The 15,103-nt window shown below is 46.9% G+C and overlaps 1 protein-coding gene across 3 annotated transcripts; it reads left to right on the top strand.

The window, feature by feature from the left end:
* The first annotated feature begins 161 nt into the window (after positions 1-161).
* RPP38 (ribonuclease P/MRP subunit p38) lies at positions 162-13,806 on the top strand. 3 transcript variants are annotated; one of them, XM_081834908.1, is made up of 2 exons: positions 162-310; positions 12,902-13,806. In XM_081834908.1, the coding sequence occupies exon 2, from the start codon at positions 12,936-12,938 to the stop codon at positions 13,779-13,781; it is 846 nt and encodes a 281-aa protein (XP_081691034.1). In that variant the 5' UTR covers positions 162-310; positions 12,902-12,935; the 3' UTR covers positions 13,782-13,806. The 3 variants fall into 3 exon arrangements, with proteins under 3 accessions (XP_081691034.1, XP_081691033.1, XP_081691035.1); XM_081834907.1 differs by lacking the exon at positions 162-310 and adding an exon at positions 10,913-11,068; XM_081834909.1 differs by lacking the exon at positions 162-310 and adding an exon at positions 11,107-11,215.
* Positions 13,807-15,103: the final 1,297 nt, after the last annotated feature.

Raw genomic sequence — 15,103 nt, 5'->3', positions numbered from 1 at the left:
CTGCGGAGAGGCAGCGCGCTTTGGTGATTGGCGGCTGGGCTTTGCGGCAGCAGCCCCTCGAGTCGCTAGGGGGCAGTGGTGAGCAGCGCGCGAGAGCGCCGAACGCTGTGAGCTGCAGACCCGCTCGCAATGGGCTGATCTTCAAGTACGACCTGCAACAAAATGTTGCAGTGTACCATTGATTCTGACGATGGGGATTGGGGAACTGGTCTCCTCCAGATTTTGTTAGACTGCAGCTCTCCTCAGTAGCATGCCTGCGGAATACTCTCCCTGCAGAAAGCCACTGGATCCCCTTTTTAATAGCTTCAAGGTGGTTGCTTAAGAATTTCCCCCCCCCATGTTATTATTGTCTTCCAATTAGGTTGACTTATTTTTCAGCTGCCTTTTGTTTATTGCTGGTTTATTGTTCCGCCGTCTGTCATATTGTACATTTTAGTCTATGGTTCGTTTTATTGCATATGTTTATAAGCCTTGTAAGCTGTGTTGCATATCTGTTGGTTTAAAAACCAGGATATAAATAAAAACAACATTACAACTGCTGAGAGTTGTTAGGAGTTCCCTATTTCCCTCACAGAGCTGCAATTCCCAGAGTTCCCTGGTAAGAAAAAGAATTGATTGTTAAACAGCACTGTGAGGGGAATAATTGTCTCCTAACAACTCTCAGCACCCTTTGCAAACTTTCAAATCCCAGGATACTTGAGGAAAACTGTCCTGAGCTCTATGGATGAAGGGCAGTATACAGATTTACTAAATAGTAATAATAACAAACCATGATTTTTAAAAGTGGTTGATAGTGCTTTTCAGATAAATTAAACATTTCAAAAGGATAAACAGAAAGGACTCTCCATGAAACCTTCAAAATTAGAAAAAGACTTAATAAGCACAAATAAAAAAATGCTCTCTAATATGTATAAGCTCCTTCTTGACTGGGAGGTCAAGGAGGAGGAAGTGAAATGTGTTATGGTGCCGTGAGCTGGAGACTTTGGCTAGAACATCCAGATGGAATCATGGGAGAGGCTGTGGAGGGAGGACCTCAAGTTCACAGCATGCTATGACTTGAAGGAGAACTGCATGAAGATGCTCTACAGTTGGTATTTAACACCTGTAAAATTTGCCAAAATGTATAAAACTAGATCAAACATCTGTTGGAGATGAGGGGAGGCGGAAGGCACCATGATCCACATGTGGTGGAACTGTAAGAAAATCAAGGATTTCTGGGAAACAATTTACAATGAAATTTTTAAAAAATGTTTAAATGTACCTTCCCAAAGAAGCCTGAAGCCTTCCTACTAAGCATAATGAATAATGAAATCCCAAAAAGATTAAGGAAAATATTTATATACGCGGTAGTAGCAGCTAGGATCGTTATTGCTAAAAATGGAAAGGGGACTCTGCGCCCACAAAGTTAGATTGGCAAAGTAAAATGTTAGAATATGCTGAACTAGCAAGATTAACAGCGAGCTTCCAAGACCATACAGATCAAATATTCAACAGAGAGTGGAATATTTACAGAGATTACTTAAAAGAACATTGTAATATTATCAATTCACTGGCAGGCTTGGATTGCGTTTCTGCTTGAAAACAGCAGACTGTTACAGAACAAAATGATAGAGAATCTAGGAGAGATAAAATTAAGTGTGCAGTGAAAGGGAACTTAGGAACCACAATGGAGGGGACCGGAAATCACATTAGAATTAGTAAAGGATGCAATTAATTCTGTGTCTTTCTTTTGGGTACGTAAGCAATGCCACTACCGATCCTCAGGAGGGGGTGGAGTTGCGGGCTCACGACCCCTCCCACACTCCCGCGGGGCTGAGGTCAGCCTCGCGGGATTACAGGGTTTCCCCAGTCACCCCCCACGTTCCGGCGAGGCTGGGGTCAGCCTCGCGCGATTCAGGGATTCCCCAGTCACACCCCCGCGCGCCAGCCAATCGGCTGGCGGCAGGGGCGGGCCTCCTAGAGGCCACATAAGGTCGGGGCAGCCACCGGCTCGCCCCTTTTCTCCCTGGCAGCGAGCTCGAATACCCCTAGCCCCAACTGGGGACGCTCTCCCAGCATCTTGGGAGGCCTCAGGAGAAGCTACGGCAGCTCGCCCCCTAGCCCCAACTGGGGACGCTCTCCCAGCGCGGCTAGTCGGGAGCTGGGCAGCCTTATTCCTACACCCCTAGCTGTTAATTTATATTAAGCTGATACACAATTCATATTGCATCACTTCTGCATTTGCCAGTTACTGTTATTTGGTGTGTTGTGTGCTTTAAATTTTATTTTATGTGGCGTGCTGAGACTTAAGCTCCAGTTTCTTGCGGGGGTTTTACCAAACTCTTGGTGGACATTGCCATCTAGCGGCAGAAAATATAATTGCAGCCCTTTTCTCTAGCTCAATTTAGATCCTTATTTTCAGTTGCAGCCACTGATCGCTGGTAGACGCAATTTTTTTTTTTTTTCAAATTGTCATTGCTGGGGCTTGGTTATAAAAATAGGTAAATAAATAAATAAATAAAACTAATAAAAAATAAAATAAAATAAATAAAAAATAAAAAATAGAGATATAATAAAATAAATAAATACAATAAATAAATAAATAAATAATTTTTTTTTTTTAAGAAAAAATTACAATAATAATAAATATATATATATATATAAAATAAAATAAAAATAAATAAATAATAATAATAATAATAATAATAATAAAAAATAAAAAATAAAATAAAAAATAAATTTATATATTGATATTCCTTTTACCTTTATTTTGTACTATATCACTTTAAGATAGGCCAAGTGGACAAGCACGCCCCGTCACGTTTTCGAGCCTGAAACAATCAGCTTGAGATTCTTTCTAAATATCGTTCTGCCTCTGGTGGTGCGCTAATCTAACCCGGCGCGCCGCGCAGCCTTTTGGCTTTGCCTTCTTGTTTGCGATGGAGGGCAACAGTAACCCTCAGGCACCTCAGCCCGGTAATGTCCTGGTGCCAACAGGTCCGGGCAATCCTCAGGCCATAGCCCAGTTACTTTCCGCTCTGCAATCCTTTTATGCCCAGTGTAGGGCACCCATCACTCCCTCTCCAAACATTGTTGAGGTGACTCAGGATATTATCCCGGATACTCTCCCCAGTCAGCAGGATCAGGATGGGCCATCTACCAGCGCAGCTTCCACGGCCCAGCAGGCCCCCAGCAGGCCTCGTACACGTCAACAAACTGCGCGTACTCAAAAGCCTAAGTCTGGCCCGCAAAAAGGCAAGGCACCTGCTCAGAGGCCTAGGGCTAAGCCAAGACCCCCGGCTGCCACCTCTGCAGGTCCAAGTCAGGAGATAATGGATGTGCCTAGTGTTTTCCAGGACAACCAAGTGCGGCAGAGCTCCTCGGAGGGTTCGTCATCGGATGAGGAGATACCGCCACAGCAGGCGACCCAGGTCACCAATGACCCCGCCCCGAGCGATGGGGTCTCACGGAATCGTAAACGGAAGTCGAAGAGGAAGCATCGGTCGAAGAAGAGCAGGAAGGGAGAGACTTCAGATTCTGACGATGGGACTGGCACTTCTTCTCCGGAAGGGGATAGTGATGGGGTCTCACGGAACCGTAAGCGGAAGTCGAAGAGGAAGCATCGGTCGAAGAAGAGCAGGAAGGAAGATACTTCAGATTCTGACGATGAGACAGGTACTTCTTCTTCGGAAGGGGATAGTGATGCTCCCTTGGAGACATATTGGGGGGAGGGCGAAGACACAGGTCTTCCACGGTGGATGCATGAAAGGAGGGCCAATTCTCACAGAAAAGCCTTTAACGGCACCCTTGAATGGAAGGATGGCGCTCTGGTCCAGGACGTTAAAGTCTCAACCCATGCAGCCACCGACTTTATTCTGGGGAATCTCCTCTCTAAGAGGAAGCGGAATAAGATTTTGAATGGCGATTACGTTGACATGTTTTCATTGGTACCCCCAGCTCAAGTTAAGGGTAAGGGTGAGAAAAGAAGGTATTACGGTAAAAAGAGGTACAGGGCTCCTCGGGTTGAACGAACGTTCGAGAATTGGCTTAACGGGTATCAAGTTTTTATGGCAGTAGTGGCTGGTTGTTATCCGAAGCGAGGCGTGCATCTCGCGGCTTATCTCGCGCACGTCAGGCGGGCTCGGGAGTTGGCAGGCGATGAGGCCGCCTTGGCGTATGATGAGGAATTCCGGAGGAACGCCTCAACGCTCTCCTCGACGCGCTGGGACCAAAAGGACAACAACTGCTGGTTGGAGCATGTGGGACCGAACATCGAAAAGAAATCCTCTGAGCAGCCGAAGTCCGGTAAGGTTGAGTCGCAACGCCGTAGACACTGTTGGGACTTCAACAAGGGTACCTGCCTGCGCACAGCTTGTAAGTACATGCACGAATGTGACAAGTGCTTGGGCAGCCACCCTGCAATCAACTGCTACAAAGGGAGGCAGCAGCCCTTTCGTGGAGGCAGGGGTCACCTCACACGGGGTAATCGAGGTGCCCCCGCGGGACCTGCTGGTACCGCCCAAGGACCATCTGGGGCCCGGTACTAACGTTTCCCTCAGCCTGGCGTACTCCCCGATAAAATTACAGCCCCTGAGAGCACTGTTAAAGCTTTACCCAGATAGACAAGCGGCCTGCTTGTTAGATGAAGGGTTCTCTAAGGGGTTTAGAATCCCAGTTACCTTCACCCCTAACGCTAGTTGTCCTCCTAACCAGAAGTCTGTGCTTGAACGACCCGACATTGCCGCAAAAAAGATCCAAAAAGAGATCGCGGCTGGGAGGGTGGCCGGTCCCTTTTCTTCCCCTCCCATTGAGGGTTTGCATATTTCTCCCCTCGGTATTGTCCCTAAGAAGGTTCCCGGCGAATTTCGAATGATACATAACTTGTCTTATCCTAAGGGTGCCTCAGTCAATGACGCCATCCCCCAAGAAATGTGCACGGTGAAGTATGCATCTTTCGATCAAGCTGTGCGGTTGGTGAGGAGTTTTGGTACGGGCGCCTTTATGGCAAAATGCGACATTGAGTCGGCATTTCGCCTTCTTCCAGTTCACCCAGATGACTACCGCTGGTTGGGATTCAAGTTCCAGGGTGATTTCTTCATCGACAAAGCCATGCCTATGGGTTGTTCTATTGCCTGTGCTTCATTTGAGACCTTTAGTACATTTTTAGAATGGGCTTTGAAGTTCAGGACTGGCTCCAAAGGGGTAGGGCACTACCTCGATGATTTTATTCTGGTGGCAAGGAGCGCCGGCGAGTGCGGGACCCTGCTCCATGCTTTTGAAGCCCTAGCCAGCGAATTGGGTGTCCCCCTGGCGAACGAAAAAACTGAGGGCCCAGTCACGACCATGACTTATTTGGGGATTGAACTGGATACATTGGCCCAAACTTCGCGGCTACCATCCGAGAAGTTGGCTGCCTTAAAAGAACTTATTGGCCAAATGCTCCCCTTAAAGAAGGTTACCTTGAGGCAAATTCAATCCCTTTTGGGGCACCTCAACTTTGCCTGCCGTGTGGTTTCCCCTGGCCGCCCCTTTTGCGGCCGTCTAGCTAAGCTGTCAGCGGGTTTACGGTCTCCGCATCATAGGGTTCGCCTCTCTAAGGCTGTGAAGTCTGACCTGCAAGTCTGGTTGCAATTCCTAGATGGTTTTAATGGCATATCTTTATGGCAGGATACTTTGGTGCTGCAATCGGACTTTCAGGTACATTCGGATGCAGCCGGGTCCCTAGGTTTTGGCGTTTACTTCAGGGGTCAGTGGTGCGCCCAGCGCTGGCCTCCCTCGTGGCAAGGTAAACCAATACTGCGCGATTTGACATTCCTGGAATTCTTCCCAATAGTTGTCGCAATCCACATCTGGGAAGAGCAGTTTAGAAATCATAGAGTTTGTTTCTGGACGGACAACCAGGCGGTGGTCTCGGTCTTAAATAGGCAATCCGCGCATTCCCCAAGGGTTGCTTCGCTTTTGCGGTATTTCGTTCTTTCATGCCTGCGGTTGAACCTCCACGCTTCCGCCAAATTCGTTCCTGGTATAGACAATAACATTGCGGATGCTCTATCTCGTTTCCAGATGGAACGCTTTCGCTCATTGGCGCCGGATGCGCAGCAGCAGCCGCAACCGTTTCCGGAGCACCTCTGGAGTATTGGGAACGAGAAGCAATAAAGGGAGTATTGTCTGCGCTGGCGCCTTCCACCCTTAAATCTTACAATAAGGCATGGCTAGACTTTACATCTTTCCGCAGGAAGAAGGAGAGGTTTAGGCCTGGCAGGCCGCCATCTAAGTCAGAAGTCATCGAGTATATGGTTAAGCTTCGCGATCTGGGTCGGGCCCCCAAAACCCTCAACATCCATTTGGCAGCGATATCTTTCTTTTCTAAAGCTTTATTCTCTGTTGATCCCTGTTCACATTTTGTAGTTCGCAAAATGCTGGAGGGCTGGCGCAGGGCCAGACCGCAGGGCCAAGATGGTCGAAGGCCCATAACGCTTGACATACTTACCCAAATACGCAGGAAGCTTAGGGTCCTTTGTTGGTCTAGGTATGAGGCCAGATTATTCTCCGCAGCATTTTCCTTCGCATTTTTCGGGGCGTTACGCATTGGCGAGGTGGTCTGCGAACACCTTACAGCCAATAGGGGCCTGTTGTTGGGGGACGTAACAGTTGCCAGCTCGCACGTGTTGCTAAAAATCCGCAGTTCCAAAACTGATCAGCTTGGCAGGGGAACCTTGATCCGCCTCCAGGCAACCCAGAGGGCTGGCCCTTGCCCAGTAAAAGATGCTAGAAAATATCTGTGCGTGAGACCGAATTTTAATGGCCCTTTCTTCGTTCATGCTGATGGCTCCTTTCTTTCCAAACATCAGTTCACGAGAGTCATGCGTAAGGCAGTGGCAGCCATTGGTCTTCCACAAGAGGAGTACGCCGCACACTCCTTTCGCATTGGGGCAGCGACTACTGCCGTACATATGGGCTTCCCTGCTGAGAGGATTATGGAAATGGGGCGCTGGAAATCCAACGCATATAAGGGCTACATTCGTAAGCCCTTTTAATTCCCCGCTAGTCTTTACTCTCCCCTTACCCGGCTCTCTTATTGTATTCTTCCAGGTGCTGCCTTGGTGCAACTGTGGATTATCGGTCACAGTATCGTTCATTGGGCGAAACGCCGAGCGGAATTTAGGCGTTGGGACGCTGACCTCAAGCTACCTAACTATGTTAAAGTTTCATGGATCTCTAGGCGGGGTATGCGTTGGGAAGAATTCTTCCCAGTCATATCCCAAAAAATCGCGGATGAGGGTGCCCCGGATGCCTTGGTCATACAACTGGGTGAGAACGACCTGGCATATAGGAAAGGGGTGAACTTAATGTGGAACATTATAAATGATTTGGAACGGTTACAGGCGTCTCACGCTAACACTACATTAATTTGGTCTTCCTTGCTGGAAAGGCGGCATTGGCGGGATGCGGTGAAACCCGCTGCGGTGGATAAAGCCAGGCGAATCGTGGAGCGCAACGTCGGGCGCAGGGTGGCCGCGTTGGGCGGACGAGTTATCAAACACCCCGAAATTCAATATTTCAAAGATACGCTTTATCGCTGGGATGGCGTGCATTTATCTGATGCCGGCAACGATATCTGGCTTGCGGACATTTTTAGGGGAATTAGGGATTGGTTACAGGTCTGAGGGTATTGGCGGCGAGCCTGCTCAATGCGGCTCGTGTGGCGGTAGGCATTGGCCGGGGTATTGTCATGCAAATGAGGTCGGGGGGGAGGAGCGCCATCACCTCCCCCAATGATTGAAGGGTAGTTCGTTAAAGGACTCCGAGGGGCGACGCCTCGTCCGAAACCTACGGAGGCTAGGGCCTAAAGCGCGCCCCCGAGCGGTAACCCCTCGGGGAGCGCCTAGGGATACGCATCTCAGGTAGCTCCCCCTGTTGGTGTTTAACCCTTCCCGGTTAGACCGGATAGTCGGTTAGGGGCCAATGCCTAAAGCCAATACCTCTCTTACCTGTAATCAATAAAGTTGTGGCCATTTTCGCCCATTAACTTAAATTCTTGTGTCCTGTGTCTTTATTCTTTACACCTGTGGGGGGGGAGGGAATAGCCACGCAATTTTTTTTTTGTTAATTGCTATATATAGTTTGATTTTGTTTTCTGTTTTGTTAAACCAATAAAGCAATAATAATAATAATAATAATAATAATAATAATAATAATAATAATAATAATAATAGTGCTTTATATGTATGGTGTTGATGTGGGCAAAATCTAACAGCAAGGAGAGGCAAGAAAACAGAATGGAATTGCTAGTCAGCGACTTACTGGCTGCCAACGAAACTTGTCAGTATTTTGAGGGTGGGGTTCAAAGGCATATTGGAAATTTAGTCTATATGCATATTGGCAATTTAAAACACAGCAGGGTTGCTCCCCCTGATGCATTTCAAGTTGCAATTTAACTTTGCTCTGTACACCAGAGCGGAGAGAGGTATGTCATCATCACCTGATGCAAATTACCTCATTTGTTTCCCAGCACCCTGTGACCTCCCAAATCCAAGGAAGCTTTACTCCGCCAGTGTGCAAGGGATCTCTTCGCTTAATGTCTCAAACTTCAGCTTACGCCAACACTTTTTAAAAAATAAACAAACTTGTTGCAGCAGTCCGACACTAATCCTTGCCTTTCTCTGTGTCAAACCTCCCCCCCCCCAATGCAATTTAAAGCAGGCCTCTTGCATTTGCAGTTTAAAATGGGAACAAAGCAAACTGAAAGAAAAGACTTTGGTCACTGGAATGTATTGCTTCCTTCTGAATATTATGTTACAGTTTATTTCTATGTTGTATGTCAGCCAACAAAGGTTTTGCACAGGAATACAGTACAGTACATTGAATTTCCGCCGTGCCCTTGGAATGCACTCAAGCGAGAATGATTGCAATGTGCATCCCATTGTACGTATCGCTCGTTTAGTGCCACCTAGTGTTTATTTCATGCAGTGCTAGTTCGTTCTTGCCCCTTAGGGCTGATGCGTCATGCACACTTGCATTACATCATTGATCCTAAATGGGCAGGCATGGGCAAACTCCAGATGTTTTGGGACTACAACTCCCATCATCCCTAGCTAGCAGGACCAGTGGTTAGGGATGATGGGAGTTGTAGTCCCAAAACATCTGGAGGACCAAGTTTGCCTATACCTGCTAAATGGGTGCCTTTTTGTGCTAACAGATTGTACAGGTTTGAAGAGGAGCTCTCTCCCCACCTCCACCTGGTCTTGCCACACATTAAATCATTAAGTTAGCAATGTTTAATGTATTTCAAAGTTTATTGTAGGAGGGTAATATGTGGTTTACGTGGGGGAGCAACAGTTTTGTTTTTGGTGCGCGCGCACACACACACACGTCTGTTCAGACTATCTCAAAGTGACTTTTTGTTGTATTTATAGGCTTTAAACAATAAAGTTCATTCAACTTTATTCATTCAGTCATTCGGCAGATGAAATAGGGCTTATGCCACCATACAGCTGCCAGCCTTTAAACCATGGGTGTAGCCAGGATTTTTTTTGGGGGGGGGCAGGATTTTTGGGGGAAGAACCAATGTGATCGGTCAGTTAGTTAAGAGTATTTCTATTGTTTTACTTGATGGGGGGGGCAGCTGTCCATGCTTTAAAGTGTTATAAGACCCATTTCCTGTTTTTGAATAAGGACTTGGTGGCCCTCTTAGATCGTATGCTGCTGGGTTTTATTTAATAGCAATCTAAGAACTGTTACTTCTCTCCTTCAGTAGGACTCCTGTCCTTTGTCTCTAACAGCAGAATAGCAAGCAGATATTCCACTACAGTATTTTCAATTTGCTTACCAAAGGAGAAAGCTGTACCTGTTGAACTACCCAGATCTGCATTTATATATACAGTGGTACCTCTGGGATCCTTTCCGGAGCCCTGTTCACATCCTGAATTAAACGCAACTCGCGTCTGCGATTCGCCGCTTCCACGCATGAGTGCGCATGCGCGAGCGGCAAAACCTGGAAGTAACATGTTCGCCGTGGAGCATAACCTGAAAACGCTCAACCAGAAGCTACTTCAACCCGAGGTATGACTGTACACTCTCACTCTCTCTCTCTCTCTCTCTCTCTCTCTGTAGCACAGGAACCTCTGCCAGCTGGAGGGAAACGGTGGGAAGGTCTCTTGGTTGATATTATGCAGTGATGGGAATTCTATGCCTTGCCAGCTGTTGCTGGACTTGGTTAGAGCTGATAAGGCCACAGTTGCAAGCTCAATCCCTGTATGTGACAGCTGCATATTCTTGCACTGCAGGGGGGTTGGACTGCTAGATGATCCTCAGGGTCCCAACTCTACAATTATTCTATGACTCCAGCCCCATCGTCTCTGACGATGCTTGCTGGGGCTGATGGGAGCTGGACTCCAGCAACGCTTAGAGCAGGGGTCAGCAAGTTTTTTCAGCAGGGGGCCGGACCACTGTCCCTCAGCCCTTGTGGGGTACCGGACTTTGATTTTTTTGGGGGGGAGGGTGAACGAATTCCTATTCCCCACAAATACCCCAGAGATGCATTTTAAATAAAAGGACACATTCTACTCATGTAAAAACACGCGGATTCCCTGACCGTCCGCGGGCCGGATTTAGAAGGCGATTGGGCCGGATCCGGCCCCCGGGCCTTAGTTTGCCTAACCATGGCTTAGAGGGTTCCCGGGCCCCCTTCCCCTATGTCCTGGGTTGTGGGGAGTCCGAGGGAACGCTCAGCCAGGAACTAGTACGGCAGAAAGGCGTGACCTTTTCCTCGGAGTAAAGCCCCGTCGAGCACAGCTCGCACGAAACCTACGCGAAGACTGTGCTCGCAGCGCCCTCTGGCGGCCGCCGCAGGAGCAAACCGCGGCTTGCGCGCCTGCCTTGTGCCTGGCTTTCCGGGCGCAAGCTCCGCCTGGAAGGAGGGCGGTCCTGGGCCAGGCGAGCCGGGCTCTTCCGCTTCCCTCCGCGCACGCAGGAAGGTTTTGGAGGCCGCGGGAAGGAAGCCGGGATCGCAGCGCGCTCGGCCGCCGGAGAGGAGCCTGAGAGCGGACGCCCACGAGGGTCGGAAGGAGTCCTGCTGTCTGCTGTAGTGGTGGGTTGTTGCCACGTGGGAATGGGGCGGGTTATGGCCAAGTCTACACGTGCAGCGGCCAGAGGTGGTAGCAACGTTTCCGAATGCTTCTTGCTGCCGGAGAAGAGAGAGCAGGCCGGGATTGAGCACGTCTCTTTAACAGGGAAGGTTGGGCTTCGTTGTTCAACTTGCAGAGAGGTGCTTTTTTTTTCCTTTTACGCTTAAGGAAGCTTTCAAAGAGGCTCATCTCAGCTGCAACCCGAAGGAGTCCTTGAATTTTAAATTCTCGGAAGTGATTTAGTGCAGGGATGCTCAAGATGTCAGTGTCGGTAGATCTGCCTATCAGGGCCAGGTATAAAGAGCAGGGTGCGCGGCCCCGTATTCTGAGTCTGGACTTCCGTTTTCCGTTCCAAATCCGAACGAAGATCTTTTTGCATAAAAAAGTACACTCCTGGTTAGCTTTCTGCAGTTCAGCAACATATTTGCTGTGGGAAAAGCCATTATGTTTCTGCTGCTGAAAAATTGGGAGTCAGAAATTATTGATAAGCTATTGCAAATTACCCAGCGATACTAATCCATGGGTAGGCAAACTAAGGCCCGGGGGCTGGATCCGGCCCAATCGCCTTTAAATCCGGCCCGCGGACTCAGCGTGTTTTTACATGAGTAGAATGTGTCCTTTTATTTAAAATGCATCTCTGGGTTATTTGTGGGGCATAGGAATTCGTTCATCCCCCCCCCCAAGTCCGGCCCCCCACAAGGTCTGAGGGACAGTGAACCGGCCCCCTGCTGGAAAAGTTTGTTGACCCCTGATAACTAATAAATTTTCTGCCCACTGTCTTGAACTAGTGCAGTCCCCTATTTAGTGTAGGAGTCATGCAGCCACAGTTTGCCTTGCAGCCTCTATCTCAAGTGCAAGCGACAGATGTTGAGCAAACAATCAGCCTTCCTAAATCTACTGTTTAGATATTCTTGTTACTTTTTATCTATTATCCTTTATATGTTTTTAGCTTCCTGTTTTACTCATGTTTGTTTTTATTTTCATCAGCTGCTGTAAGTCCTGCTTCTGGGGAGAAGAAAGCAGGGTTTAAATAAGTAAAGTTGATGATAGAACAGACATGGTTTAACATCGAGAGACGTTGCACTGATACATTGAGACAGGAGTCAGATATACAGATGGGTTGTGACATGTCTTCTTGAGAGAGACAAGGGAAGCTTAAATATTGAACTTGACTAGATAGTGCACATCGTTGGCAGAGTCCAGGGTAGTGTTTTGTTGTTTTCATTCATTTGAATGGGGCTAGTACAGGGAACCCCCTCCTGAGATTGTAGCCTATATGCAGAGATCTCACGAAATGCAGAAATCGAACTGAATTCACATATCAGAGAGCCCAGTGGAAAGACACATTTCTGAGATTTCTTTAGGAACACTCTTTTTTAAAATTTAGGATTTAAATGTCCTTCTAAACGATACTAGCTTTTCTTCCTAGACTTTTCATTGTTCCTAGTATATTGTGCATTATTTCCAAAATATAATTCCAAAATATTTCAGCATCAAATGGAAACACATTTGTCGCTTACAACTTTTAGATCCTCGTTGCAATTTTTTGCAGACTCCCCTTTTTGTATGGCTAAGCATGTACCGCTGGATATAAGCAACCATGCTTTGTGCAAATGAACAGTTTATTTTGCAGTTTCAAGGCTAGGTAGAAGTTAAGAACCTAGCAGTGCCAAATATGTTAGAAAAATATATATTAAAGAAGCAAGAATGTGTTGGGATGGGGGATGCATGCCTATAGATGTTGTGTATATCTCTGGTTTAGTTTGCAGAATTTTTTGCTGCTTTTTCATTCGCAGCTCAGGTTGGCAAACCATACCAAGAGCATCAAAGATGTCCCTTCAGGCAGCAAAGGGATCGTCAGCCCGTAAATCGAAGCAAATGACTGTAAAGACATCTTTGAGCAACCCGTATACTCTGCAGTGGAGCCCTGTGGATGGAGCAGACATGCACTACATACTGGAAGCCTTAGGAGATGTTATGAAACAGACTGGGTTAGAAAAGGTAGAGACTCGGAGAAGGACGAAACCCTCTTCTGGAAAGAAGCAGGAGAAAGAACAAGGCGATGGCCAGACCAACAGACTTCAAGACGAGAATTGCCCTGGAGATGCTAAAGCACATGGGTGGACAAACTTGCAAATCAGAAACCAACTCGCTATCGGGATCAATGAAGTAACAAGAGCGCTGGAAAAAAATGAGCTGCTTCTGGTGCTTGTTTGCAAGTCTGCCAAACCTGCTATGCTAACATCTCACCTTATTCTGCTCTGCGCAAGCCGGGCCACTCCAGCCGGCCAGGTTCCACGTCTCAGTGAAAGCCTTGCACCGCTCCTCGGGTTAACGTCCGTCCTAGCCCTGGGATTTAAAAAGGACACCGATGCTTTTGCAGAGGTAGCCAAAACCATTATCCCGCGAATACCACATTTGGATGTGCCCTGGATTCAGCACGGGACAGAACGTTTGCTGGCCACTGAAGATGCTCCTCCGGCGAACTTGCAGGCGGGTGAGTGCACAGAGTCAGACCCGGAAGAGCGCTCTCCCAACCACAAGCGGAAACGAGCAGATTGCAGCAGGATTGCCTCTCCTGCTACAGCTCTGCAAGCACTCAAGGTTAAAAAAATAGTACCCAATCCAAACAAGCGAAGGAAGCTTCCCAAGACTAAAAAGCGCATTTCAAAGTAATCAATTATATTGGCTTGTTCCCACATTTCTTATTTGCCTGTGTGTGTGTGTGTGTGTGTGTGTGTTTGTTTAAGAAGCCAGTAAAAGCTATGTAATATTAACTAGGCTTGCAGTTAAGAATATATACCAACATTACAAAATTCATATTTGTGGCAAGATATTCAAGCTAATAGCTTGGTACTGGACACGTCATTATATAAAATCTAAAAGTGCTTGGAACAAAGCCTTTTTCTGGATTAAATGTAATTCAAAACAAAATAGTATGGAAGTGATAACGTTTATTCAAACATCCATCTGTGCTGATAGATTCAATAGCTAGTAATCTCTTTAAGATGCCGGAATCACAAAACATCTGCAAATTTGATAGCACAATGTTATCCATTGGACACTTGCATTTGGTCAAATAATGCATGCAGAACTGACCCCAGATGCATTTGGCCTTTAATAGAGGAGTATTTTCTTTAGCATGTCAATCAGCCCAAATTTCTGCAAGAAGAAAAGCACTTCAGATTTGGATTTTGGGATGCAGGTCGCAATTGTTCTTGCAGATCCCACAATGCAGATTTCCTAAACAGAAGTTACAGCCTTGCCACGTTCAGTTTAACAGCATGCTATTGAATCTAAAAACTAAAAATGCCCCATAACAGCTAAAACGGGGGTGCAACTTAAAATGGCTGCTCAGAGGAAACTTGTTTCAATCAGCTGCTATTAATATATTAATACTGAAAACAGGCAAGTTGTAGGGACAGTAAGGAGGCGGCGGCAGCAGCAGCAAGAACCGGATATAGGATGTGTAGTTAAATTATCTATTTAGTCAGGTGCAAAACTTTGTGCTTGCAGTAGTCTGTGCTTAAAGGGTTATGGAAAGGCGAAATCACCACATGTCTACACCAACTGTGCTTTGCTTTCTTACCTTTCCAGCACAAATATTTAATTTGTTGTAATTTTATTACATTTCTATTCTGCCTTTCCTCTGCCATGGAAACCTAGATGGTTCTCTGGTGGTCACCCATCCAAGCACTGACCAGACCTGCTTGGCTCCAGCAATTTATTGGATAATAATTGGGAAGATTGTTCTCAGTTGTCTAGTGAAGGAGAAAAATGAAGGGTTATAATTAATCTTATGAAGTCTTGCGTAGTTCTGAGGCTTTCCTCACTCATACTTCCACACTAATTTCAGCTAATCAGTGCTATTTTAATGTTCTTTCTCTCACTCTCACACACTTGTTTAACCATCATGTGAACTTATCCAGATGAACATTTTCACCTTTGATTGAATCATGGTGCATCAAATTGAAAGCTTAGAGAAGCGTGGACTCATT

Source organism: Podarcis erhardii, assembly GCF_964252035.2.
Source record: "Podarcis erhardii genome assembly, chromosome: 12".
Taxonomy (NCBI): Eukaryota; Metazoa; Chordata; class Lepidosauria; order Squamata; family Lacertidae; genus Podarcis; species Podarcis erhardii.
The sequence above is the reverse complement of the archived record's forward strand: the minus strand, read 5'-3'. Positions and strand labels throughout refer to the sequence as shown.

Bases quoted from the DNA above. Each gene is read 5' to 3' on its own strand.
- RPP38 (XM_081834908.1), top strand. From the start codon at position 12,936: ATGTCCCTTCAGGCAGCAAAGGGATCGTCAGCCCGTAAATCGAAGCAA.